The sequence below is a fragment of the Rhinatrema bivittatum genome, chromosome 4 (assembly GCF_901001135.1).
Source record: "Rhinatrema bivittatum chromosome 4, aRhiBiv1.1, whole genome shotgun sequence".
NCBI classification, from domain to species: Eukaryota; Metazoa; Chordata; class Amphibia; order Gymnophiona; family Rhinatrematidae; genus Rhinatrema; species Rhinatrema bivittatum.
The window spans coordinates 83973928-83998836 of NC_042618.1; the positions used below are offsets into that span (position 1 = coordinate 83973928).

General features: G+C 45.5%; 1 protein-coding gene across 1 annotated transcript in view; it reads left to right on the forward strand.

Annotated features, from left to right (window-relative positions):
• Nucleotides 1-24909, forward strand: part of RPS6KL1 (ribosomal protein S6 kinase like 1) — a 152991-nt gene that overhangs the window by 76370 nt on the left and 51712 nt on the right. Inside the window, exon 8 of the mRNA XM_029598423.1 lies at nucleotides 6721-7851. Coding sequence (XP_029454283.1) covers nucleotides 6721-7851 — 1131 coding nt within the window. The remainder of the gene's footprint in view (nucleotides 1-6720; nucleotides 7852-24909) is intronic.

Consider the following 24909-nt stretch of genomic DNA (forward strand, 5'->3'; position numbering starts at 1 on the left):
AAGATAACAAAAAAATAAATTTGAAGTCGGCCTGCGGGCTCGGAAACCGGACACCGGCAAAATTGAGCGTCGGCTGTCAAACCCGCCAACAGCCGCCGCTCCTGTCCGAAAAGAGGCGCTAGGGACCCTAATTTGAATACTGAATCGCGCGCACTCCTGCGGACTTTACTGTATCGTCCCGTTTAATGGCCGCGTTGTGTCGCTTAACATAGATTCCTGGCCCTGAGATTTAAATAGAGGCCCCAGGACGGGTGAAAGCAAACCTTTTCCAGAGTAAAGTTCCCAAATTATGTATTTATTTAAGGCCTTTTATATACCGTCATTCCCAATACAGACCACATTCGTAGATCATTTGCCTTACCTGACGTGCTCGCTTTAAATTCGCTATCTGTATGTCTTACCTCTCTACACACATTTTTATGTTTTTAATTATTTTTATTTATTTTGTAATTATGTATGTCCTGTTTTGTTTACACGACTTATATTTATTTATTCCAGCCCCGGTGTGGGGCGAAACTCTGGCCTGAGTCGGGCACATATAAAAACCATTGTTCTCCATTTTAATAAAGTTGCACTTGGACATTTCTTTGGCGTCTAACCTCTTTTTAAACTGGACCACAGTAGCAGCCATTGGACCCCCCTATTACGTGCATCTCATTAAAGAAAGAAATGATTCTGTAGTGCAGTGACTGCTGATGGGCCCTGTAAATGGGGTGGGGATATCTGGGTAATGCAAGTGCCTGCAATGATATTCAGGACTGAGAAGAATGAAGAGTAACCATCCTGACCCGGGACTGCGCACTGCACTGCCAAGAGGAACGTCCACGGTTGAGGCTCTGAATTGAGTCTTCACTCCTGGTTTCAGCTAGGGCTGGGGATGCTGTGCAGGCATCTGAGATGAGACACAGAGGACTTGAGGTTTCTGGAGTTAGAAATCTGCAGCCTCAGCTGCCTCTCCCCTCCGCAAGGCCGGTCAGCCCCAAGCTGCTGTCACCACCACCACTGGGAGCTTAAGATCATGAAGAGGTCACTACCAAGCTGCTGCTCCCAAACCTGCCAGGCAGCACGAAGAAGATGGGAATACTGCGGGGCCACCCAACAGTTCCCAACCCACCCTGCCGCTGAGAGGAAGGAGCTGCAGGGCTGCCCAGCGGTCACAACCTGCCAGAAGAAAAAAAGGAACTGAAGAAGAGGAGGGCTGTGGTTGCCAGGAGAGTCCTTGCTGTGTTTGACAGAGAGAACCGATATTTGTGTGTATAAGCAAGAAAGAATCTGTATGTGTGTCTGAGCTTGTGTTTTTGGGTGTGGGTGTCTGAGTATGTGTGTATGTGACAGGGAGCATGAGGTGTGTGTGTCTGAGTATGTGTGTATGTATATAATTGCGATGGAGAAGGTACAGAGAAGGGCTACCAAAATGATAAGGGGAATGGAACAACTCCCCTATGAGGAAAGACTAAAGAGGTTAGGACTTTTCAGCTTGGAGAAGAGACGGCTGAGGGGGGGGATATGATAGAGGTGTTTAAAATCATGAGAGGTCTAGAACGGGAAGATGTGAATCTGTTATTTACTCTTTCGGATAGTAGAAAGACTAGGGGGCCCTCCATGAAGTTAGCATGGGGCACATTTAAAACTAATCGGAGAAAGTTCTTTTTTACTCAACGCACAATTAAACTCTGGAATTTGTTGCCAGAGGATGTGGTTAGTGCAGTTAGTGTAGCTGTGTTTAAAAAAGGATTGGATAAGTTCTTGGAGGAGAAGTCCATTACCTGCTATTAAGTTCACTTAGAGAATAGCCACTAACATTAGCAATGGTTACATGGAATAGACTTAGTTTTTGGGTACTTGCCAGGTTCTTATGGCCTGGATTGGCCACTGTTGGAAACAGGATGCTGGGCTTGATGGACCCTTGGTCTGACCCAGTATGGCATTTTCTTATGTTCTTATGTTCTTATGTGACAGGGAGCATGTGTGTGTGTGTGTGAGAGGGAGTGTGTTTGAGTGTGTCTGAGCATGTGTGTGTGTGTCTGAGTATATGTGTTTGTGACAGGGAGCATGTGTGTGTGTGTCTGAGTATATGTGTATGTGACAGGGAGCATGTGTGTGTGTGTGTGTGTGTCTGAGTATATGTGCATGTGACAGGGAGCATGTGCTGTGTGTGTGTGTCTGAGTATATGTGTATGTGACAGGGAGCGTGTGTGTGTCTGAGTATATGTGTATGTGAGAGGGAGTGTGTGTGTGTCTGAGTATATGTGCATGTGACAGGGAGCATGTGCTGTGTGTGTGTGTCTGAGTATATGTGTATGTGACAGGGAGCGTGTGTGTGTCTGAGTATATGTGTATGTGACAGGGAGCATGTGTGTGTGTGTGTGAGTATATGTGCATGTGACAGGGAGCATGTGCTGTGTGTGTGTGTCTGAGTATATGTGTATATGACAGGGAGCGTGTGTGTGTCTGAGTATATGTGTATGTCAGAGGGAGCATGTGTTTGTGTGTGTGTGTGTGTCTGAGTATATGTGTATGTGACAGGGAGCATGTGTGTGTGTGTGAGAGGGAGTGTGTTTGTGTGTGTCTGTGTGTCTGAGTATATGTGTATGTGACAGGGAGCATTTGTGGATGAGAGGTTGCATGTGTGTGTGTGTGAGAGGGAGTGTGTTTGTGTGTGTCTGAGCATGTGTTTGTTTGTGTCTGAGTATATGTGTATGTGACAGGGAGCATGTGTGTGTGTGTGAGAGGGAGTGTGTGTGTCTGAGTATATGTGTATGTGAGAGGGAGCATGTGTGTGTGTGTGTGTCTGAGTGTGTGTGTGTCTGAGTATATGTGTATGTGAGAGGGAGCATGTGTGTGTGTGTGAGAGGGAGTGTGTTTGTGTGTGAGTGTGTGTGTATATCTGAGTATATGTGTATGTGAGAGGGAGCGTGGGTGTGTGCGTGTGTGTGTGTGTGTGTGTTTGAGTATATGTGTATGTGACAGGGAGCATATGTGTGTGTGTGAGAGGGAGTGTGTTTGTGTGTGTGTGTCTGAGTATGTGTGTATGTGACAGGGAGCATGTGTGTGTGTGTGTGAGAGGGAGTGTGTTTGTGTGTGTCTGAGCATGTGTGTATGAAAGGGAGCATTGAGACTGGGGAAGAGACCAAGTTCTAGGGATGATGGAGTAAGAGATCTAAATAATTCTTTTGAGCAATAAATTCTGTGGTTTCTATCAGGAAAGGTTGTGGTATCCAAGCATAGTATTTTCTCTGAATGGGTGGGAGTCTAGGCCTGCCACTTCTCTTTGTGTCTGTGTCTGAGCATGTGTGTGTTGAGAGAGAGGGTGTTTGTGTGTGTCTGAGCATTTATGTGTGAGAGGCAGCATGTGTGAGAGCATATGTGTGTGTCTGAGCATGTAGGTGTGAGAGAAGGCTTGTGTGTGTGTATATGTATGTAAAAAGGAATGTGTGAATGTATATGAGTGTCTGAGCAGGTGTGTGAAAATGGAGTGTGCATGTGTGTGTATTTGTGTGAGTGTATGTGTGTGTGAGAGGGAGCGTGTGCAGAAGAGAGAATGTATGTGTATATGTGTGAGTATATGTATAGATATATATCTGTATCTATGAGAGAGGGAAGAGAAGGTTTGTACATCCCTTTCCCACCCAGGGTGACTGGAAATTAAAAGTTCCCAGGTGTGGAGAGCATGAATCCTTATCCTTATTTATCTATTTATTTATCTATTTAATTTTTTTTTATGCATTATTCAATTACAAATACGACTATTTGTTTACAACATTCAGTTGTCCTAATTGTCAATCATTATCATTTATTCAAAATGAGAAACGTAGGAAAAATAAAATACAACTGAAAACTCAAGGCAATATGCAGAAGGATAAGTATTAAAGAAAAAAGAGCGGGTTAAGGAAACAAAGAGAAGTTCTCACTCCTCCTTATACAATTGAAAAGAGTGACATCTAGATATCTCCACTTGCATCAAGCCCCAACACTGTAGACTCTTGGGGATGGGAATCAAGGAAAACTCTAAGTTGTGACAATTCAAAAAAGACATATTTTTGATCTTTATAAACAATTTCACATTTGCACAGAAATTTTAACAACATTTTGCCACCCTTAGATTCTACTTCTCTCATATCAAGAAATTTTCTTCTTCTGTCTTGTGTCACTCTACAAAAATCAGGATAATCTCGGATTTTATCACCATGGAACAAAGCAAGACGATTCCTCATATAAAGCCTGAAAACCATGCAAAAGTAAATGTTACATGTAATGTAGATCTGACCGTTATTGTAGTCTCAACAGAGGACTCCACCAATTGAGATAAATGTAACTGTTCTTCAACAGAATGATAATTATGAGGTAATTTATCTTTAGGCAACACATAATAAATCTTGGATACAACTGGCAGTGTTTGTTCTGGCATTTTCAAAATATGTACAAGATATTCTTTAAACATATCATAAGATGAGATCAGATCATGTCTTGGAAAATTAAGTATTCTTAAATTTAAATATTTTAATGAATTCTCAATTCCTTCAAATTTCTTTTCATATAGAATCTCTGCTTTAGCAAATTTTTGCTGCCAGCTTTCTAGCTTATCCACTTTAATCCCCATTTGATCAATCTTTCCTTTATTTTTATCAATAACAGCTTCTATATTGTTAAAACATTGATTTGCATCTACAGTTAATTTTGTTAAATTAATACTGGCACCTTCTAGTGATTTTATTGCAGTCCATAGTGAGTCCATCGTGATTTCTGATGGTGCATCTAAGGGTAAGGCTGGTCCTTTAACTACTCCTTTATCCATCTTCCCCTCTGCAGTAGGGCTTCCCTCTCCTTTCCCCTCTGGTATTATTCCTATTTTAAGAAAGTCTGGGGATATAAGTTGAGCTGGAGGGGGAATTCTTGCTGCCCCAGGACTCAACGATGTTTCAGCCTTGGGGTCTGGTATCCGCTCCATATCAGCACCCTCAGCGGCTACTTCTCCTGGTATTATTCTAGATGATGAGGTGAAAAAAGCTGGTATCCGCGATTGAGCAGGCTCTAACAAGGGAGAAGAAGAAACCATCTCCCTTATTTTTGCCTTTCTCTTAGTGTAGGGCATTTATCAGCTGAAGAAAATTGCTGACACAGTTCTTCCACTTCACTCTGATTATAAATTGCTACTATCCTCCTGCATGGGGGCTGAAGTCTTAGGAATTACACTAATTTCAATAAGAATATTACTCACATTTAGATGGTACTTCCCTCAGTAAAATTATCCAACAAAGTCGCGCGCCTGGCTTAGGCAGCGCGCCGGCGTCGGCTGCGCGCCACAGGGGAGCCAGCTTTGAAGCTCCAGCCGGTCCCTCCCCTCGATGATGACAAAATCCAGGAAATGCCGAAAAAGTTAATTCTACCGGGGCTGGCAGGGCTCCTCCTTACCCCAGTCTGATAGCTGAGAGGAAACGAATCTTCCCGTGTCTTTCAGCCTCCATCCTTATTTATTTAGTTATTTATTATTTTTAATTTTTGGATATTATTTGATGGGTCTACTGTTTTATTGGTATTTGGGCAATTTATAACAAATTTTATGAGTTTTTAATTATTGGATCTTCCATTCATCAGCTGATTTAAAAAATTCTTAGTATTATTATGTTTATGCTATTATGATTTATGTATTTATTATATTTCTTGATTTTATTGTTTAATGGCTGAGGACTGGTGATGTTTCTGTTTTTCCATTGTTGCACTGCATACAGAGTCTGACTTGTGGTTTCCAATTTCGTTTTTGCCTGCATGTTTCTATTTCTGGTTTATGGTTTCTTTTTTCTGTATTTGGTGAGGGTCTGCCTGTGTTCCGCATGTGTGATGAAGGAGAGGCATTCTGCTAGCATTTAGGGATCCATAGCAGCTTGGTTTGTTCTGTTTTCTTAATAGGAGGTGTATTGGTGTTTTAGGGCCCAGTGTAATATTTGCAGTGCTGCCTTCTCATTGATAGGGTTCTTACTGTTTAAGTGCTGGCAGTTAGTGCTGTTTTGGTGTGGGAGCTTTATTATATTTTAATTGTAATTTACTCATGGCTTTCTGAGGATCAAGCCCTCACCCAACACGTGTTACAGTAGTGCTAATGCCATAGGGGTTCTAAGGGTCTTTTTTTGTAGGGTTTTCTGGGTGGCGCTATAGCAGTGCATGGAAATATAATAATGAACATGTTGTGATGCCTTTTTACTTTGAATATTCTTTTTCATGTAAAATCTGTTATTATAAATGTGTAATTCATGGAGAGGGTGGAGTGCATGGGTACTTGCCAGGTTCTTATGGCCTGGTTTTGGCCTCTGTTGGAAACAGGATGCTGGGCTTGATGGACCCTTGGTCTGACCCAGTATGGCATGTTCTTATGTTCTTATAAGGTTTGCCTAGGGCACCCGATACTCTTGCATGGCCATGGGTTCTGGGGAGGGGGTGAAGACCCGGAGTTGGTGGGCGACAGTTTTAAAGTTTAAGCTGCTGGAAGGAGCTGGGCTCAAGCCAGAGGAGGGGAGGGGACAGCACCAGCCCTGCCCTTCCCTTCCCCAGGAGATTCTCATATCCTCTAATATCCTTAGCAGTGCATTGAGATAGAATTAGTACAGAGGGTGCTGAGTTGTGCTTGACTTTGTAGCCATTTCCTGACATATTGTTAGCAAATTAAAATCTCATAATCTCTCTTTTCTCATTCTTCTTTCCCTCCTCTCATGTCCTTCTATTCAGGAGACAAACTCTGGACCCAGCTTCAGAAGCGGATTTCCAGCAGTGGGGAAAGGGGGAAGAAATACCCAGAATGCTCCAGGAAGAACAGCTCTAGCACACCTCTGCTGGGCCTGCGATGTACGCCGAGTGACTGCAGGGGGCGTTGTGGCTCCGTAGGCATTCAAAGCCACAGTCTTTCCCAGCTAACGTCTAAGAAGCACACCCAGTCAGGAAGCTGCAGGAACCATTCAAGCCAACCTTCTCAGGAATTCTCACCGCACCTCTCCACTCTTAGCTGTGGGGTACCCGGCTGTGAAGATCCTTATAACTTTCACACTGCATCCATGGATGCTATGACAGATGTCAAGCAGGCTCAGGGGACCGTCTCTTCCTCTTCCACCACGTCTGTTCTTCTGAGCCAAAGCAAATATGCTGAAGAGCATGGCCATGCAACCAACGAGAGCAATCATCTGAAGTCCAACAGCTTCCAAACTGACGGCAGAAGTTTCAGTAACCTGAACCCAGGTGTTCCTCCTCTGCCCAGTGAAAGCTTAGTAAGAGGAGTATTCTCATTGGAAGAAGGCGGTGGGTATGGGATCCCGTCTGCTCCAAACACAATGCCTGGGGGCAGAGAGATCCTGGACAATATCACTGGGAAGCTGCCACATACATTAACCCAAACTCCACTGGACCCAGAGGAAACCAGTGGCAGAACGGTGGGATACTGCCACATACCCTCACTGGCGCATGCCGTACCCTCGACTCCTGCCCCTGGTCCCAGTACGAGACAGGCAGATATTAGGCATGCGGGACCCTCCCATCTGATGAAAGCAGGGGGAGATTGTGTGGCGGGGAAGATCACAGAATGCCAAGATGAAGATAGTCCAGCTGTGCAGCTCCTTGGTGATGCCAAAAAAATGGCCTCTGTGCACGGCCAGGATGCACAACCAACTGGCCGGCACAATAAAGAGGATGATTGCGATTTAATGTCTCCAGTGGATCCTAAAAAGAAGGCACAAGGGGCTTGGGGTCTTCCAGAGGAGCAGATCCAGCAGTGGGCAGCAGAAATTGTTTTGGCCTTGGAGGGACTTCACCAGCAGGGTGTGATCTGCTACGATCTGAACCCTAGAAATATTCTGCTGGACACCAAAGGTGAGAACATTACTGCTACTACTAGAAGTCAGAAGGTTTGAGGAGGGGTAATATTCTTGGAAGGAAGGAATATTCTTGGAAGGAAGGAAAAACGATTACCGTCATGGTTAAAAGGTGAGGTGAAAGAGGCTATTTTAGCCAAAAAAACCTTCAAAAACTGGAAGAAGGATCCATCTGAAGAAAATAGGATAAAACATAAGCATTGTCAAGCTAAGTGTAAAACATTGATAAGACAGGCAAAGAGAGAATTTGAAATGAAATTGGCCATAGAGGCAAAAACTCATAATAAAAACTTTTTAAAATATATCCAAAGCAAGAAACCTGTGAGGAAGTCGGTTGGACCATTAGATGACAGAGGGATTAAAGGGGCTCTTAGGGAAGATAAGGCCATTGCAGAAAGACTAAATGAATTCTTTGCCTCCATGTTTACAAATGAGGATGTTGGGGAGATACCAGTTCCGGAGATGGTTTTCAGGGGTGATGAGTCAGACGAACTGAACGAAATCACTGTGAACCTGGAAGATGTAGTAGGCCAGATTGACAAACTAAAGAGTAGCAAATCACCTGGACCGGATGGTATGCATCCTAGGGTTCTGAAGGAACTCAAAAATGAAATTTCTGATCTATTAGTTAAAATTTATAACCTATCATTAAAATCATCCATTGTACCTGAAGACTGGAGGGTGGCCAATGTAACCCCAATATTTAAAAAAGGCTCCAGGGGCGATCCAGGTAACTATAGACCAGTGAGCCTGACTTCAGTGCCGGGAAAAATAGTGGAAACTATTCTCAAGATCAAAATTGTAAAGCATACAGAAAGACATGATTTAATGGAACATAGTCAACATGGATTTACCCAAGGGAAGTCTTGCCTAACAAATCTGCTTCATTTTTTTGAAGGGGTTAATAAACATGTGGATAAAGGTGAACCGGTAGATGTAGTGTATTTGGATTTTCAGAAGGCGTTTGACAAAGTCCCTCATGAGAGGCTTCTACGTAAACTAAAAAGTCATGGGATAGGTGGCGATGTCCTTTCGTGGATTACAAACTGGTTAAAAGACAGGAAACAGAGAGTAGGATTAAATGGTCAATTTTCTCAGTGGAAAAGGGTAAACAGTGGAGTGCCTCAGGGATCTGAACTTGGACTGGTGCTTTTCAGTATATATATAAATGATCTGGAAAGGAATACGACGAGTGAGGTTATCAAATTTGCAGATGATACAAAATTATTTAGAGTAGTTAAATCACAAGCAGACTGTGATACATTACAGGAGGAGCTTGCAAGACTGGAAGATTGGGCATCCAAATGGCAGATGAAATTTAATGTGGACAAGTGCAAGGTGTTGCATATAGGGAAAAATAACCCTTGCTGTAGTTACACGATATTAGGTTCCATATTAGGAGCTACCACCCAGGAAAGAGATCTAGGCGTCATAGTGGATAATACTTTAAAATCGTCAGCTCAGTGTGCTGCAGCAGTCAAAAAAGCAAACAGAATGTTAGGAATTATTAGGAAGGGAATGGTTAATAGAACGGAAAATGTCATAATGCCTCTGTATCGCTCCATGGTGAGACCACACCTTGAATACCGTGTACAATTCTGGTCGCCGCATCTCAAAAAAGATATAGTTGCGATGGAGAAGGTACAGAGAAGGGCAACCAAAATGATAAAGGGGATGGAACAGCTCCCCTATGAGGAAAGGCTGAAGAGGTTAGGGCTGTTCAGCTTGGAGAAGAGACGGCTGAGGGGAGATATGATAGAGGTCTTTAAGATCATGAGAGGTCTTGAACGAGTAGATGTGACTCGGTTATTTACACTTTCGAATAATAGAAGGACTAGGGGGCATTCCATGAAGTTAGCAAGTAGCACATTTAAGACTAATCGGAGAAAATTCTTTTTCACTCAACGCACAATAAAGCTCTGGAATGTGTTGCCAGAGGATGTGGTTAGTGCAGTTAGTGTAGCTGGGTTCAAAAAAGGTTTGGATAAGTTCTTGGAGGAGAAGTCCATTAATGGCTATTAATCAATTATACTTAGGGAATAACCACTGCTATTAATTGCATCAGTAGCATGGGATCTTCTTAGTGTTTGGGTACTTGCCAGGTTCTTGTGGCCTGGATTGGCCACTGTTGGAAACAGGATGCTGGGCTTGATGGACCCTTGGTCTGACCCAGCATGGCAATTTCTTATGTTCTTATGTTCTGGGTTCCATATTGGGGGTGACCACCCAGGAAAAGGATATTGTGAAAAATATGTTGAAATCCTCCGATCGGTGTGTGGTGGTGGTCACAAGGTAAATATAACGTTAGGAATTATTCAGTAAGGAATGGAGAATAAAGCAGAGAATATTATATTGCCTTTGTATTGCTTCATGGTGCAACTGTACCTTGAGTATTGTGTGCAGTTCTGGTTGCTCATCGGAAATAAGCCATAGCATAACTCAAGAAGGTAGAATGAAGGGCAAAAGAAATGAGAAAGGGGATGGACAGCTCCCCTATGATGCGAGGCTACACAGGCGAGGACTCTTCAGCCTGGAAAAGAGACGCTGAGAGGAGACATGAGAGACATTTATAAAGTTATGACTGGGATGGAGCAGGTAAATAAAGAACGGTTATTTATTTATTTATTTATTTATTTATTTATTTAAGGTTTTTATATACCGGCAATCATGAGCACATATCTTGCTGGTTTACATGAAGCGGGAGTGCATTAAATACATCAACTAGAACTGTGGTGATCGAAGGAGCAGTTACAAATAACAAGGGTAGCAGAACTTGGATAAGAAGGAAGAGATAGGAAAGAATAAACGATTAAACGGTATATAAATAAATTAAATGCTATGTATAGATGGCATGATTAATGGCTGAATATTTTGAAGTCCTTGGTTTGAGTCCGTGACTTGTGACATTAGATTGTGTCTGGGAAAGCTTGCTTGAATAACCAAGTCTTAAGTCTTTTCCTAAAAGTTAAGAGGCAGGGTTCCAGTCTGAGATCTGTAGGAATGGAATTCCACAGAGAAGGGCCAGCAGTGGAGGTGGCACGATCTCTTAGAGTGATGTGTTTGGTCATTTTCGCAGGGGGAACTTTGAGGGCGCCTCGGTAAACATTTCTGGTAGGTCTTGTCGAATTGTGTACTTGGAGGGGGATTTGTAGATCGAGGAAGATGCGTTGATGAATAGTTTTGAAGATGATACATATGGCTTTATACATGATACGGAAGTGGACGGGTAGCCAATGTAACTCTTTCAGAATGGGTGATATGTGGTCTCTTTTTCTTGCGCCTGTTAGTAATCGGGCTGCTGAATTTTGAACCATCTGTAGTGGTTTGGAATAGGATGAGGGCAGACCTAGCAATAGGGAATTGCAGTAGTCTAATTTTGCAAAAATGACTGCTTGGATGATCGTTCTGAAGTCTTGAGCATGGAAGAGAGGTCTTATCCTCTTCAGAACCTGGAGTTTATAGAAGCAGTCTTTGGTTGTTTTGTTGATATGTGCCTTGAAGTTTAGCCGGTTGTCTATTAACACTCCTAAGTCTCTAACTTGTGTGGTAGGTAGGTTGGTGGGAAGAGTAGTGTTGGAGATATTGTTTTCGGGAGAGATGAGTAGAATTTATGTCTTGGAAGAGTTTAATATGAGGTGTAAGTTGTTTAGTAGTTGTTTGATTTTCTGGTGGCATGATTCCCAGTAGTCAAGAGTTTTAGAGTATGTGTCTTTGATGGGGATGATGATTTGGATATCGTCTGCGTAAGTAACATTTCAAATAAACTAGGGGAAATTCATGAAACTATCAACCAGCAGATTCTAAATAGGTCATAGAAAGTGCTTTATCACTCAGTGCACGTGATGAATCTGCTGCCAGAGGAAGTGGTCAAGGAGGCGGCACTGCAGGGTTTAAAAGAGGTCTGGACAAGCTCCTGGAAGAAATATCCATGCACATTATTAGCCAGGGAGACCTGGAAGTGGACAACAAGAAATAGATTTACTTTTTGGGATCCTGCCAGGTACTTTCTGGAGATCCAAATTGGCCAGTCAGAGGATGCTGGGCTTGATGGACCCTTGCTCTGACCCAGGATGGCACTTCCTATCTTCTTATGAACCATAAGACCTGTGAAATGAGACTTTAATGATCTACATCTGTACATCCTAGAGAAGAGGGAGAAAGGATGTGCAGGACCCTGGTCCACAGGAAAGACAAATCCTGTGTGCTGGAGGTTCTGCTGCTTGAGGAATTAGCAGCTTACATCGGCCAGGACAGGACATCATGGGTGGAAGGGAGAGGCAGCAAGAGCACAGGACTCAGGGACAGAATGAATTGGCAGAGGAGGAGAGCTGTGTATCTGCATCAAGTTGAGAGGAGAGGCTGAATAAGAGAGAGAGATTTGGGAGTTGGGAAGGGGCTGAAGAGAGGGAGGCCAGTGGAAGAAAGAAACTGCTGGGGGAGGGCTGGAGGTGAGAGACTGGAGAGGAGAAGCTGGGGAGAAAGAGGCTGGTGAGAGAGAGAGATACTCTGGGAGAGACTGATAGGAGATGCTGGGTGAAGGGGAAGAGGCTGAGTGGGGGCACAGACTGAGGGGTCCCTCCACTGTAAATGTTTGGGAATACAAGTTCTAGAATAAAAGATCCTGAGAAGAGGCTCGGAAGGTAGCATTAGGAAATATTTCTCCTTACTGGATTCACGAAACAACCTGCCAGGGGAGAAAAACTGAAACACTCGGGGTCAGGCAATGAGAAAGCAGAACTAGGAGAGAGAACGTGATCAGAGTGATGGATCTTGGGGCATTTATCTGCTGTTATATTCACTGGGCATGATAGCTATACATTTATTTATTTATTTATTTATTTATTTATTTATAATTTTTATATACCGATCTTGTATGGGATACAAATCAAACCGGTTTACAGTGAAACAATAACCTCACATGAGAGCATTACATAGAACATGAAACATTGAATAAACTTTGAATAAAACATTAGGAATACAGAACATTAGGTAGCATTACATTAAATTAAATTAAACATAATATAGCATTAAACAATGGATAGCATTGAGCAGTTGGGGCTAGATTGGGCCAGAGATAAGCAGATGCAGAAAAAAAACAAAACGAAATACATAGGACTTGCTAAGTGAGATGCAGTAACATAGAGCAGGACTTGAGGAGATGTGTGATATTGATCAAGAAAGGTTGATGAGAGCCTTGCTTAAAAACTTAAGTACTGTATATACTACTTGCTGGATGCCATAAGAACTGTACTTGCTGGATGACATAAGAAAGGTATGGTGACTTAGTTTGGTTTAAACTGGCGGTTCTGGAAAAGCTAATCTAAATAACCATGTTTTGAGGGGGTTTTTTTAAGGAAATTGGGCAAGGGTCTTGTCGTAGGTCTGGTGGGAGGGTGTTCCATACATAGGGATTGGCCTTGTTTCCAGCCCTGGATTTTCAGAAAAGCTGGTAGAGCTCTGCCTTTCCTTAAGCTCTTCTTACTTTGAAATCTCTGTATGCTAATGCCAGAGGTCTAAGAAGTAAGATGGGAGAATTAAAATGTATAGCAGTGAATGATGACATAGACTTAATTGGCATCTCAGTGACATGGTGGAAGGAGGATAATCAATGGGACAGTGCTATACCGGGGTACAAATTATATCGCAATGACAGAGAGGAGCACTCGGGAGGAGGTGTGGCGCTTTATGTCCGGGATGGCATAGAGTCCAACAGGATAAACATCCTGCATGAGACTAAATGCACAATTGAATCTTTATGGGTAGAAATCCCTTGTGTGTCGGGGAAGACTATAGTGATAGGAGTATTCTACCGTCCACCTGATCAAGAAGGTGAGATGGACAGTGAAATGCTAAGAGAAATTAGGGAAGCTAACCAAATTGGTAGTGCGGTAATAATGGGAGACTTCAATTACCTCAATATTGACTGGGTAAATGTATTATCGGGGCACGCTACAGAGACAAAGTTCCTGGATGGAATAAATGATAGCTTTATGGAATAAATGATAGCTTTATGGAGCAATTGGTTCAGGAACCGACGAGAGAGGGAGAAATTTTAGATCTGATTCTCAATGGAGCACAGGATTTGGTGAGAGAGGTAACGGTGGTGGAGCCACTTGGCAATAGTGATCATAATATGATCAAATTTGAATTAATGACTGGAAGGGGGACAGTTTGTAAATCCTCGGCTCTCGTGCTAAACTTTCAAAAGGTAAAACTTTGATAAAATGAGGAAAATAGGAAAAAACTGAAAGGAGCAGCTACAAAAGTAAAAAGTGTGCAAGAGGCGTGGACATTGTTAAAAACTAACATCCTGGAAGTACAGACCAGATGTATTCCATGCATTAAGAAAGGTGGAAAGCCTCATACTAAGAGAAAGGCCAAGGTTAGGCCTTCCTCTAGTACTCCGACTGTGGAGCTTGGACAAAGGACTGTTTCAGAGTGGTTGAATTCTCCCCAGATGACTCCTGTAGAGGGGGCCGCTATAGGGATAGATTTAGAGCAAAATCTCTCCCTATTGGCCGAGGATATCTCGTTGAATCCAGGAGCGCCAGATATACCAACACCACCTGGTAAAGAAGGGATGATATCCCATGGTTTACCAGTTACCCCCCAAGGTGTCTCAGAAAGTGTGGAAGGAATCAGTGGAGATATTGAAGGAGAGGAAGTATCATCAAAGGACAAGTTATCTTCAGTTGGGACATTGAAACAAGTTCTTGAGCGAGAAGATATTTCTTCCTCTGTTCAGAATAATTATCAAGCAATTGAAAAGATCACTCAGGAAGTAATTGTGAGACCAGCAACCATAACTTTAGAAACCTTATGGAACGTTTTGACAAAATTGGACTCCTCTATTAAGAAATTAACTGAGGCAGTAAAAAACTAATAAAGTAGTTAAAGGTAATTCAGATCTACTGATAGCTCAGCAAAAGCAAATTAAGGATGTGGAGCATCGTTTATTGAAGGTAGAAAAAATACAAGTACAACAGATAAAAAGTGAGACTGAGATAAGAGGAAAATTGAGAATATTGAGAACTATTCCCGTATATTAAATCTGCGGATTATTAATTTCCCTATTATAGGGAAAATGAATTCATTAGAATTATTTAGATCTTATATTACCCAGATATTAAAAATGCCAAAACAGCTTATGCCTACTATAGTTAAAGCTTTTTATATTAATACCTCTACAAAATAGAAAGAACAAGCTAAGATTGAAATACAAAACATGGAATCCGAAGCTCAGAAAATAAACGCTGAGCTATCAGTAGACTTGACAGATTTTCTTGAAAAATCCCAGGATGAGTTGGTAATAGAGAAAAGGGGCAATATGTTGGTAACATTAGCTTTTGTATCAGATAGAGATAAAATACTGAAATATTTCTTTCGAAATATGTCAAAAACATTTTATGGCTACAAGGTATGGATTTACCCTGATCTCGTGAAAACCACTCAGCTTAGGAGGAAGAAATTCCTTGCTTTAAGAAAATATGCGCTTGAAAAAGGTGGTCAATTTATACTCGGGTATCCTTGAAGTGCGCAATAAAACTGAATGGGCAGAGATATCAATACACTGACCCTGAACACCTTAGAGCACTTTTGGGGGTTGAAAAGAATGGCAAATAAAAAGAATTGGGGAACCAACTTACATAATTTCATATTAGCTCATTTAAAAAAAAATGCTCTAATTGAATATACTTCTCTTTTTCTTTCCTGTTAAAAATACAGAATTTGTACTAGGGAAATTGATTGAAATATTATAATATTTCCTTTTTTATTTTCACATAAATCTGTAATTTCAGTTGTAAGTATGATACTTGTATTATAAATAAAAAATTTGATAAATAAAGAATTAAAAAAAAAAAAAAAAAGAAAGGTGGAAAGAAGGCAAAACTATTACCGGCATGGTTAAAAGGTGAGGAGAAAGAGGATATTTTAGCCAAAAGATCTTCATTCAAAAATTGGAAGAAAGATCCCTCAGAAGAAAATAGGATAAAGCATAAACGTTGGCAAGTTAAATGTAAGACATTGATAAGACAGGCTAAGAGAGAATTTGAAAAGAAGTTGGCCATAGAGGCAAAAACTCACAATAAAAAATTTCTAAAATATGTCCAAAGCAGAAAGCCTGCAAGGCAGTCAGTTGGATTGTTGAAAGATCAAGGGCTTAAAGGGGCACTTAGAAAGATAAGGCCATCGTGGAAAGTTTAAACAATTGGAGCACAAAGAAGAATATTTGATTCAACTGAGGGAGACAAAGAAATTAATCAAGTCGGCAAAAAGTCAAGCGGAAGAGAAGATTGCCAAGGAGATAAAAAATGGTGACAAAACATTTTTCAGATACATCAGCGAAAAGAGAAAAGTCCAAAGTGGTATAGTGAAATTGAAAGGTGGAAATGATAAATGTGTGGAGAGAGACAAAGAAATGGCAGAAATATTAAACGAATACTTCAGCTCTGTGTTCACTAAAGAAGACCCTGGAGAAGGACCATCTCTACACAACAAGAAACTGGAGGGAAGTGGTATAGATGAAAATCCTTTTACAGTAGAAAATGTATGGGAAGAGCTAAAGAATCTGAAAGTGGACAAAGCCATGGGGCTTGATGGGATTCATCCAAAGATACTGAGGGAGCTCAGAGATGTGCTGGCGGGACTGCTGTGCGACCTGTTCAATAGATCCCTAGAAACGGGAGTGGTGCCGAGTGATTGGAGAAGAGCGGTGGTGGTCCCGCTTCACAAGAGTGGGAACAGAGAGGAGGCTGGAAACTACAGACCGGTTAGCCGCACTTCGGTGGTGGGAAAAGTAATGGAGTCACTGTTGAAAGAGAGAATAGTGAACTATCTACAGTCGGAAGAATTGATGGACCAGAGGCAGCATGGATTCACCAGGGGAAGATCCTGTCAGACAAATCTGATTGACTTTTTCGACTGGGTAACCAAGGAATTGGATCAAGGAAGAGCGCTAGATGTCATCTACTTTGATTTCAGCAAAGCTTATGATATGGTTCCGCACAGAAGACTGGTGAATAAAATGAGAAGCTTAGGAGTGAGTGCCGAGGTGGTGACCTGGATTGCAAACTGGTTGACGGACAGAAGACAATGTGTGATGGTAAATGGAACTTTCTCTGAAGAGAGAGCGGTTTTAAGTGGTGTACCGCAAGGATCTGTGTTGGGAACGGTCCTGTTCAATATCTTTGTGAGCGACATTGCGGACGGGATAGAAGGTAAGGTTTGTCTTTTTGCGGATGACACTAAGATCTGCAACAGAGTGGACACACCGGAAGGAGTGGAGAGAATGAGACAGGATTTAAGGAAACTGGAAGAGTGGTCGAAGATATGGCAGCTGAGATTCAATGCCAAGAAGTGCAAAGTCATGCATATGGGGAGTGGAAATCCGAATGAACTGTATTCGATGGGGGGGCGGAAAGGCTGATGTGCACGGAGCAGGAGAGAGACCTTGGGGTGATAGTGTCTAATGATCTGAAGTCTGCGAAACAATGCGACAAGGCGATAGCAAAAGCCAGAAGAATGCTGGGCTGCATAGAGAGGAATATCGAGTAAGAAAAGGGAAGTGATTATCCCCTTGTATAGGTTCTTGGTGAGGCCTCACCTGGAGTTCTGTGTTCAGTTCTGGAGACCGTATCTACAAAGAGACAAAGACAAGATGGAAACGGTACATAGAAGGGCGACCAGGAAGGTGGAGGGTGTTCATCGGATGACATACGAGGAGATATTGAAGAATCTAAATATGTACTCCCTGGAGGAAAGGAGGAGCAGGGATGATATGATTCAGACTTTCAGATACTTGAAAAACTTTAATGATCCAAAGACTACAACAAACCTTTTCCATCAGAAAAAAATCAGCAGAACCAGAGGTCACGAGCTGAGGCTCCAGGGAGGAAGACTAAGAACCAATGTCAGGAAGTATTTCTTCACGGAGAGGGTGGTGGATGCCTGGAATGCCCTTCCGGAGGAAGTGGTGAAGTCTAAAACTGTGAAGGACTTCAAAGGGGCTTGGGATAAACACTGTGGATCCATCAAGTCTAGAGGACGTGAATAAAGAGGAGGCAGCAAAACACTGCATGGAGCGGCAGTAGCCACAGAGGCATTCACGGAGCGGGATGCCAGTGGTTGGTGTTCCACCTTCACGGAGCGGAAGGATGGAGGGCTGCCATCTCCAAACCCCCCCCCCCCCCACAAAAAACAGGGGTGGGTAAGAGTATGGGGCAGGGGTGTGGCCTGCTTGTTGCAGCAGTTGCTACCCCTAATTGAGCTGGATGTTCACTTGGATGCAGATCTGACGCTGCTCTCTACATTGGTGGTGGGGTGGAGGGGAATTAGGGCTGGAGGGTACTGGAAGCCAATAGTAACAGGTGGGAGAGAGAAAAAGAGAAGAAAAAAAAAAAGGATAAAGTGCGTAGCTTGCTGGGCAGACTGGATGGGCCATTCGGTCTTCTTCTGCCATCATTTCTATGTTTCTATGTTTACTGAAGAGTATATTGGAGAGATTCCCGTTCCGGAGAAGGTTTTCATGGGTGATGATTCAGATCAACTGAACAAAATCACGGTGAACCTGGAAGATGTGGTAGGCCTGATTGACAAACTGAAGAGTAGTAAACCACCTGGACCGGATGGTATACACCCCAGAGTTCTGAAAGAACTAAAAAATGAAATTTCAGACCTATTAGTAAAAATGTATAACCTATCATTAAATCATCCGATGTACCTGAAGAATGGAAGATGGCCAATGTAACCCCTATATTTAAAAAGGGATCCTGGGGTGATCTGGGAAAGTATAGACTGCTGAGCCTGACTTCAGTGCTGGGAAAAATCATGGAAACTGATATAAAGAATAAAATCACAAAACATTTAAATAGACATGGTTTGATGGGACACAGCCAGAATGGATTTACCCTAGGGAAGACTTCCCTCACAAATCTCCTACATTTTTTTGATGGGGTGAATAAACATGTGGATAAAGATGAACCGGTAGATGTAGTGTATTTAGATTTTCAGAAGGCGTTTGACAACGTCCCGCATGAGAGGCTTCTAAGAAAACTAAAAAGTCACAGGATAGGAGGTGGTGTCCTTTTGTGGATTGCAAACTGGTTAAAAGACAGGAAACAGAGAGTAGGATTAAATGGACAATTTTCTCAGTGGAAAAGGGTAAACAGTGGAGTGCCTCAGGGATCTGTACTGGGACCAGTGCTTTTTAATATATTTATAAATGATCTGGAAAGGGGTACGACGAGTGAGGTGATCAAATTTGTGGATGACACAAAATTATGCAGAGTAGTTTATTGTAGAGATTACTTACCTGATAATCTCGTTTTCCTTAGTGTATGCAGATGGACTCAAAACAAGTGGGATGTACAAAAGCTACTCCCGGACTGGGTGGGAGGCTGCCCGAGGTCCGTTTAGGATTGCCCTCGCAAATGCTGTGTCCTCCCTGGCCTGGACATCCAGACGGTAGAATCTGGAGAATGTATGGATGGAGGACCACGTCGCTGCTTTACATATCTCTGCCGGTGACAGCATCCTAGTTTCTGCCCAGGAGGCCACCTGCGCTCTGGTAGAGTGAGCCTTGACCCGTAGAGGTGGTGGTTTTCCCGCTTCTACGTAGGCCGCCTTGATAACTTCTTTGATCCAGCGGGCGATGGTTGCCCGTGAGGCCGCTTCCCCTTGCTTCTTCCCGCTGTGAAGGACGAACAGGTGGTCTGTCTTTCGTACTGCTTCTGACATTTCCAGGTATCTGGACAGCAGCCTGCCGATGTTGAGATGGCGCAGTATTCGACTTTCTTCCGACTTCTTCAAACCTTCCGTGGTTGGCAAGGATATGGTTTGGTTGAGGTGGAAGTGTGAGACTACTTTGGGTAAGAAGGAAGGAACCGTGCGAAGATGGATAGCCTCTGGAGTGATTCTGAGAAACTGATCACGGCAGGACAGCGCTTGTAGCTCTGAGATGCGGCGTGCTGAGCATATGGCCAGCAGGAACACCATCTTCAAAGTTAACAAACGGAGGGACAGGCCTCGAAGGGGTCTGAAGGCGGGTCCCGCTAGAAATTCCAAAACTAGGTTGAGGTTCCACAGGGGCACTGGCCACTTCAGTGGCGGGCGAATGTGTTTGACTCCTTTCAGGAAACGTGAAACGTCTGGGTGTGTGGCAATGCTGCTGCCTTCACTCCTGGGACCATAGCAGGATAGCGCTGCCACCTGAACCTTGATGGAATTGAGAGACAGACCCTTCTGGAGTCCATCTTGCAGGAAATCCAAAATGATAGGGATTTTAGCGGCATGTGGATTGGTGCTGTGAGTGTCGCACCAAGCTTCAAATACTTTCTAGATCCTTATATATGTTAGTGATGTGGAGAACTTGCATGCTCGGAGGAGTGTATCTATTACCGGCCCCAAGTATCCCCTTTTCTTCAGTCTAGCCCTCTCAATGGCCAGACCGTAAGAGAGAATTGAGCTGGATCCTCGTGGAGGATGGGACCTTGCAGCAGCAGGTCCCTGTATGGAGGCAGGGGTAGTGGATTCCCTGCCAGTAGTCTTCTCATGTCTGTGTACCAGGGTCTTCTTGGCCAGTCCGGGGCCACTAGAAGAACTAGGCCTCTGTGCCGCTGAATCTTGTGTATAATGGCGCCCAGCAGGGGCCATGGAGGAAAAGCATATAGCAGGATCCCCTGAGGCCATGGCTGTACTAGAGCGTTGATCCCGTGGGAGAGAGGATCTCGTCTGCGACTGAAGTATCTGGGTACTTGAGAGTTGGACCTGTCCGCTAGTAGGTCCATGCCCGGAGTCCCCCACTGATCCACAATCATCTGAAAGGCTGTGGGCGACAGCTGCCATTCCCCCGGGTTTAGGCTTTCTCTGCTGAGGAAGTCTGCCGTGGTGTTGTCCTTCCCGGCGATGAGGACGGCGGAGATGTCCTGGAGATTCGCCTCCGCCCAAGCCATCAGGGGGGTTATTTCTATGGATACCTGTCGGCTTCTGGTTCCGCCCTGTCGGTTGATGTATGCCACCGTGGTGGCGTTGTCCGACATCACTCTGATCGCCCTGTTTCGAAGTCTGTGGGCAAATCGCAGACAGGCTAGCCTGACTGCCCGTGCCTCTAGTCGGTTGATGTTCCACCCTGACTCTTCTTTGTTCCACCGCCCTTGGGCGGTTAGTTCTTCGCAGTGTGCTCCCCATCCGTTCAATCTGGCATCTGTAGTGAGCAGGGTCCAAGTTGGGGAGGACATTTTTGACCCCTGGCTCGTGTGGCCGGGCTGCAACCACCACCGTAGCTGATTCCGCACTCTGGCTGGTAGAGGTAGGTGTATGGTATAGTTCTGTGATCGTGGGCTCCACCGAGATAGGAGGGCGCGTTGTAATGGTCTCATATGAGCCCGCTCCCATGGTACCACCTCCAGAGTGGATGCCATGAGGCTGAGGACCTGTAGGTAATCCCAAGCTGTGGGCCGGGTGGCGCTCAGCAGGGCCTGCAGACGATTCCGGAGTTTTGATCTCCTCTTGGAGGTCAGGCTGACCTTGTCTTCCTGAGTGTCGAATCGGACTCCTAGGTATTCCAGCGACTGGGAAGGCTGTAGGGAACTCTTGTTTGTGTTGACTACCCATCCTAGGCTTTCCAGAAGAGATATAACTCTGTTGGTTGCCTGGTGGCTCTCCTCCGGTGATTTTGCCCTGATCAGCCAATCGTCCAGGTAGGGATGGACGAGAATTCCTTCCTTCCTGAGTGACGCCACCACTACTACTATGACCTTGGTAAAGGTCCGCGGCGCGGTGGCTAACCCAAAGGGTAAAGCTCGGAACTGGAAGTGTTGGCTCAGGACTTTGAAGCGTAAGTAGCGCTGGTGATCCCGATGGATTGGGATATGCAAATAGGCTTCTGACAGGTCCAGGGATGTGAGAAACTCCCCTGGCTGTATTGCACTTTTGACTGACCGCAGAGTTTTCCATGCGAAAGCTGGGGACCCGTAGGTGTCGGTTGACTGACTTGAGGTCCAGGACGAGCCTGAAAGTGCCCTCTTTCTTGGGTACTATGAAATAAATGGAATAATGCCCAGAATTTATCTCCCATGCAGGCACTGGGATTATGGCGTTTAGGGACAGAAGCCTCCTCAAGGTAGCTTCCAGTGCCGCCCTCTTGAGGGGTGGACAAGGAGATTCCACAAACTTGTCCGGCGGGAGCCGAAGAAAGTCCAGGTAATATCCTTCTCGGATGATGGCGAGGACCCACTGGTCCGAGGTGATCTCGACCCACCTGCGGTAGAAGAGGGTTAGCCTGCCCCCTATGGCTTCTACCCTCAGATGGGTCGGCTGATTCTCATTGTGGGGTGCGGCCGGGACCCGAACCTGAGCCGGTTCTCCTCTTGTTGTGCTTAGTCCGAAAGGACTGGTTCCTGGCCTGAGAACGAGGTGCTTGGTAGCGAGCCCTGTAAGGGTTGAAGCGCTGAGAGTTTCTACCTCTGGATGGCCTAGGAAAAGGACGCTGGCTCCTCCTTGACCTGTCTTCTGTAGACGGGGTAATGGAGAGGCGCCCCATCTATTAGCCAGTTTCTCGAGATCGCTGCCGAACAGGAGGGACCCCTTAAAGGGCATTCTTGTGAGGCGTGTCTTGGAGGAAGAGTCGGCCGACCAATTACGTAGCCAGAGCTGTCTCCTGGCTGCCACTGAGGATGACACTCCTTGGCTGCCGTACGGACTAGGTCGGGAGGCTGTGTCAGTGAGGAACGAGAGAGCTGATTCCATTTTTTCTCCCGGGGTGTTGTTCCTAGCTTGTGATAAACAGGAACGCGTCACCACGGTGCAGCATGTCGCAATTCGTAGGGACATGGCTGCCACCTCAAAGGCTTGTTTCAGAATGGCGTCCATGCGCCGGTCATGTGCATCCTTGAGGGCCGTTCCCCCCTCCACCGGAATGGTGGTGCGCTTCACAATTGCGCTAACTATGGCGTCTACCTTGGGGCACGCCAGCAGCTCCTTGGTCGCCGGGTCCAGGGGGTACATGCCAGCCAAGGCCCGACCCCCTTTGAATGAGGCCTCCGGCGCATTCCATTCCAGATCAATTAGCTGCTGTGCTGCTTGTAGGAGGGGAAAATGGTGAGCCATTTGGCGCAGGCCCTCTAGCAGGGGGTTCATTCTAGGTTCCCCTGGGGTGTCCTGGCCCGGGATAGCCAGTTGTGACAGGCATTGAGAGACCAGGCCTGGGAGATCTTCTTTCCGAAAGAAGCGTCTCATGGTCCGATATGGTTCTATCCCTGAGGGAAGTTCTCCCTCCTCGGGGGGCTCGTCATCTTCCTCAGAGCAATCTGAATCCCCATAAGTGGGGCTTCCAGGTGGCGAGTGGCCGTGCCTAGGTCTTGAGGGTCCAGGGGCTGGGTCATCCGGTACATATGGACCCATTCGGGGATCAGACTGCATTTTGACAAAGGCGTGAATCCCCTTGAATAATTCCACCCAGGAGAGCGAAGCAGGATATGGCCTTAGGGGCACCAGGTCTCTCGGGTTCCCTGGCTGCTCACCGCGGCCTGCTAGGTCCGGGGTGTTCCCTGAGGAACCGGCAAGTATGCTGGGCTGGGACCGGTCCTGGCCTGGAACTCCCAGGGCCTCCTCACATTGGGCACATAGGGAGTCTGCATCCTCGCTTTGTGTGGCTCTGAGGATGCATGCTGAGCAGAGGCTTAGAGCTCTTATGCCTGATTCTGGAGGTGCCGGCTCTGCGGACGCATGGGCTCTCTTACGCTCCATCTCGTCTGTTATCTCCTCCCAGCTGGAGTATGCGCTTTGTAATATGCGCGAAAGCTGTGCGTCTACTAATATGCGCTTATCCACGTGCGCCTGTCCACTTGCGCCAATCAACGTGCGCCTAGGAACGTGCGCTTATCAGCGTGCGCTTATCAACGGGCGCCTATGAACGTGCGCCTAACAACGGGTGTTTATCAACGTGCGCCTATGGACATGCGCCTATGAACGGGCGCTTATCAACGGGCGCCTATGAATGTGCGCCTAACAACGGGCGCTTATCAACGTGCGCCAATGGACTTGCGCCTATGAACGTGCGCCTATCGACGTGCGCCTATGAATGTGCTCCTATGAACGTGCGCATATCAGCGTGCGCTTAGCAACGGGCACTTATCAACGTGCGCCAATGGACGTGCGCCTATGAACGTGCGCCTATGAACGTGCGCCTATCAGCATGCGCTTAGCAACGGGCACCTATCAGCGTGCCTTAGCAACGTGCTTCTATCAGCGTGCGCTTAGCAACTTGCGCCTATCAGCGTGCGCTTAGCAACGTGCGCCTATCAGCAATGTACGCCTCTATCGAATATGCGCCCAAGTATTTTCGGGCGCCTAACATATACGCCCGTCGCCTATGCGCGCAGTCTGGCCTGAGCGCTAGAGCGAGGCGACAAACCAGGGCAGGTGGCGTCGGCGAGCAGGCAGGCAAAATGGCGACCTCCTTGGCGGGCTGCCACGTAGGCAGACCCCGCTAATCCTCGGAGACCAGCAAGTAAAGATGTACGCCTTACCTTGTCTTTGGCGCTTCCCGGCCTGCGACCCGGGCAGTCTCCGGCTGTGGGGGAGAGGGTGATTACCGTCACCGCCGCGCTCGAGGAAGTGCACCCGCTGCCTCTAGGCCGCGCCCGAACTCGTCTCGCTCGGGGGCCAAGTCCTCACTGGGACCGAGGCTGCCTCTGTGCCGTGCCTGAGCCCTTCTCACTCGGGGGCTAGGTCCCTGCCGCGAGTTGGCCACCGGACCGAGGCTCTTACCTCCGAGGGACCACGGAAATCACCTCGGGAAACTCAACTGGGGGAGGGACCGAATGGTATCACCGCAGGACTGCGGGGCTCGTCTTCAGGTAGACTTCTTTTATGAATTTAGTCGTTAGAATTCTGAAAAACGTTCAGCGAGCGTGGGGTAGCTCCAAACTGCTTTGGAGACGGAAATTACTGAATTGCTGCACTTCCTGTGGGGGTATATGTACCCGTGCTGACGTCAGATCCGTCTCCAACTGCTAGCACGAGCACCACTATACCCACTTGTTTTGAGTCCATCTGC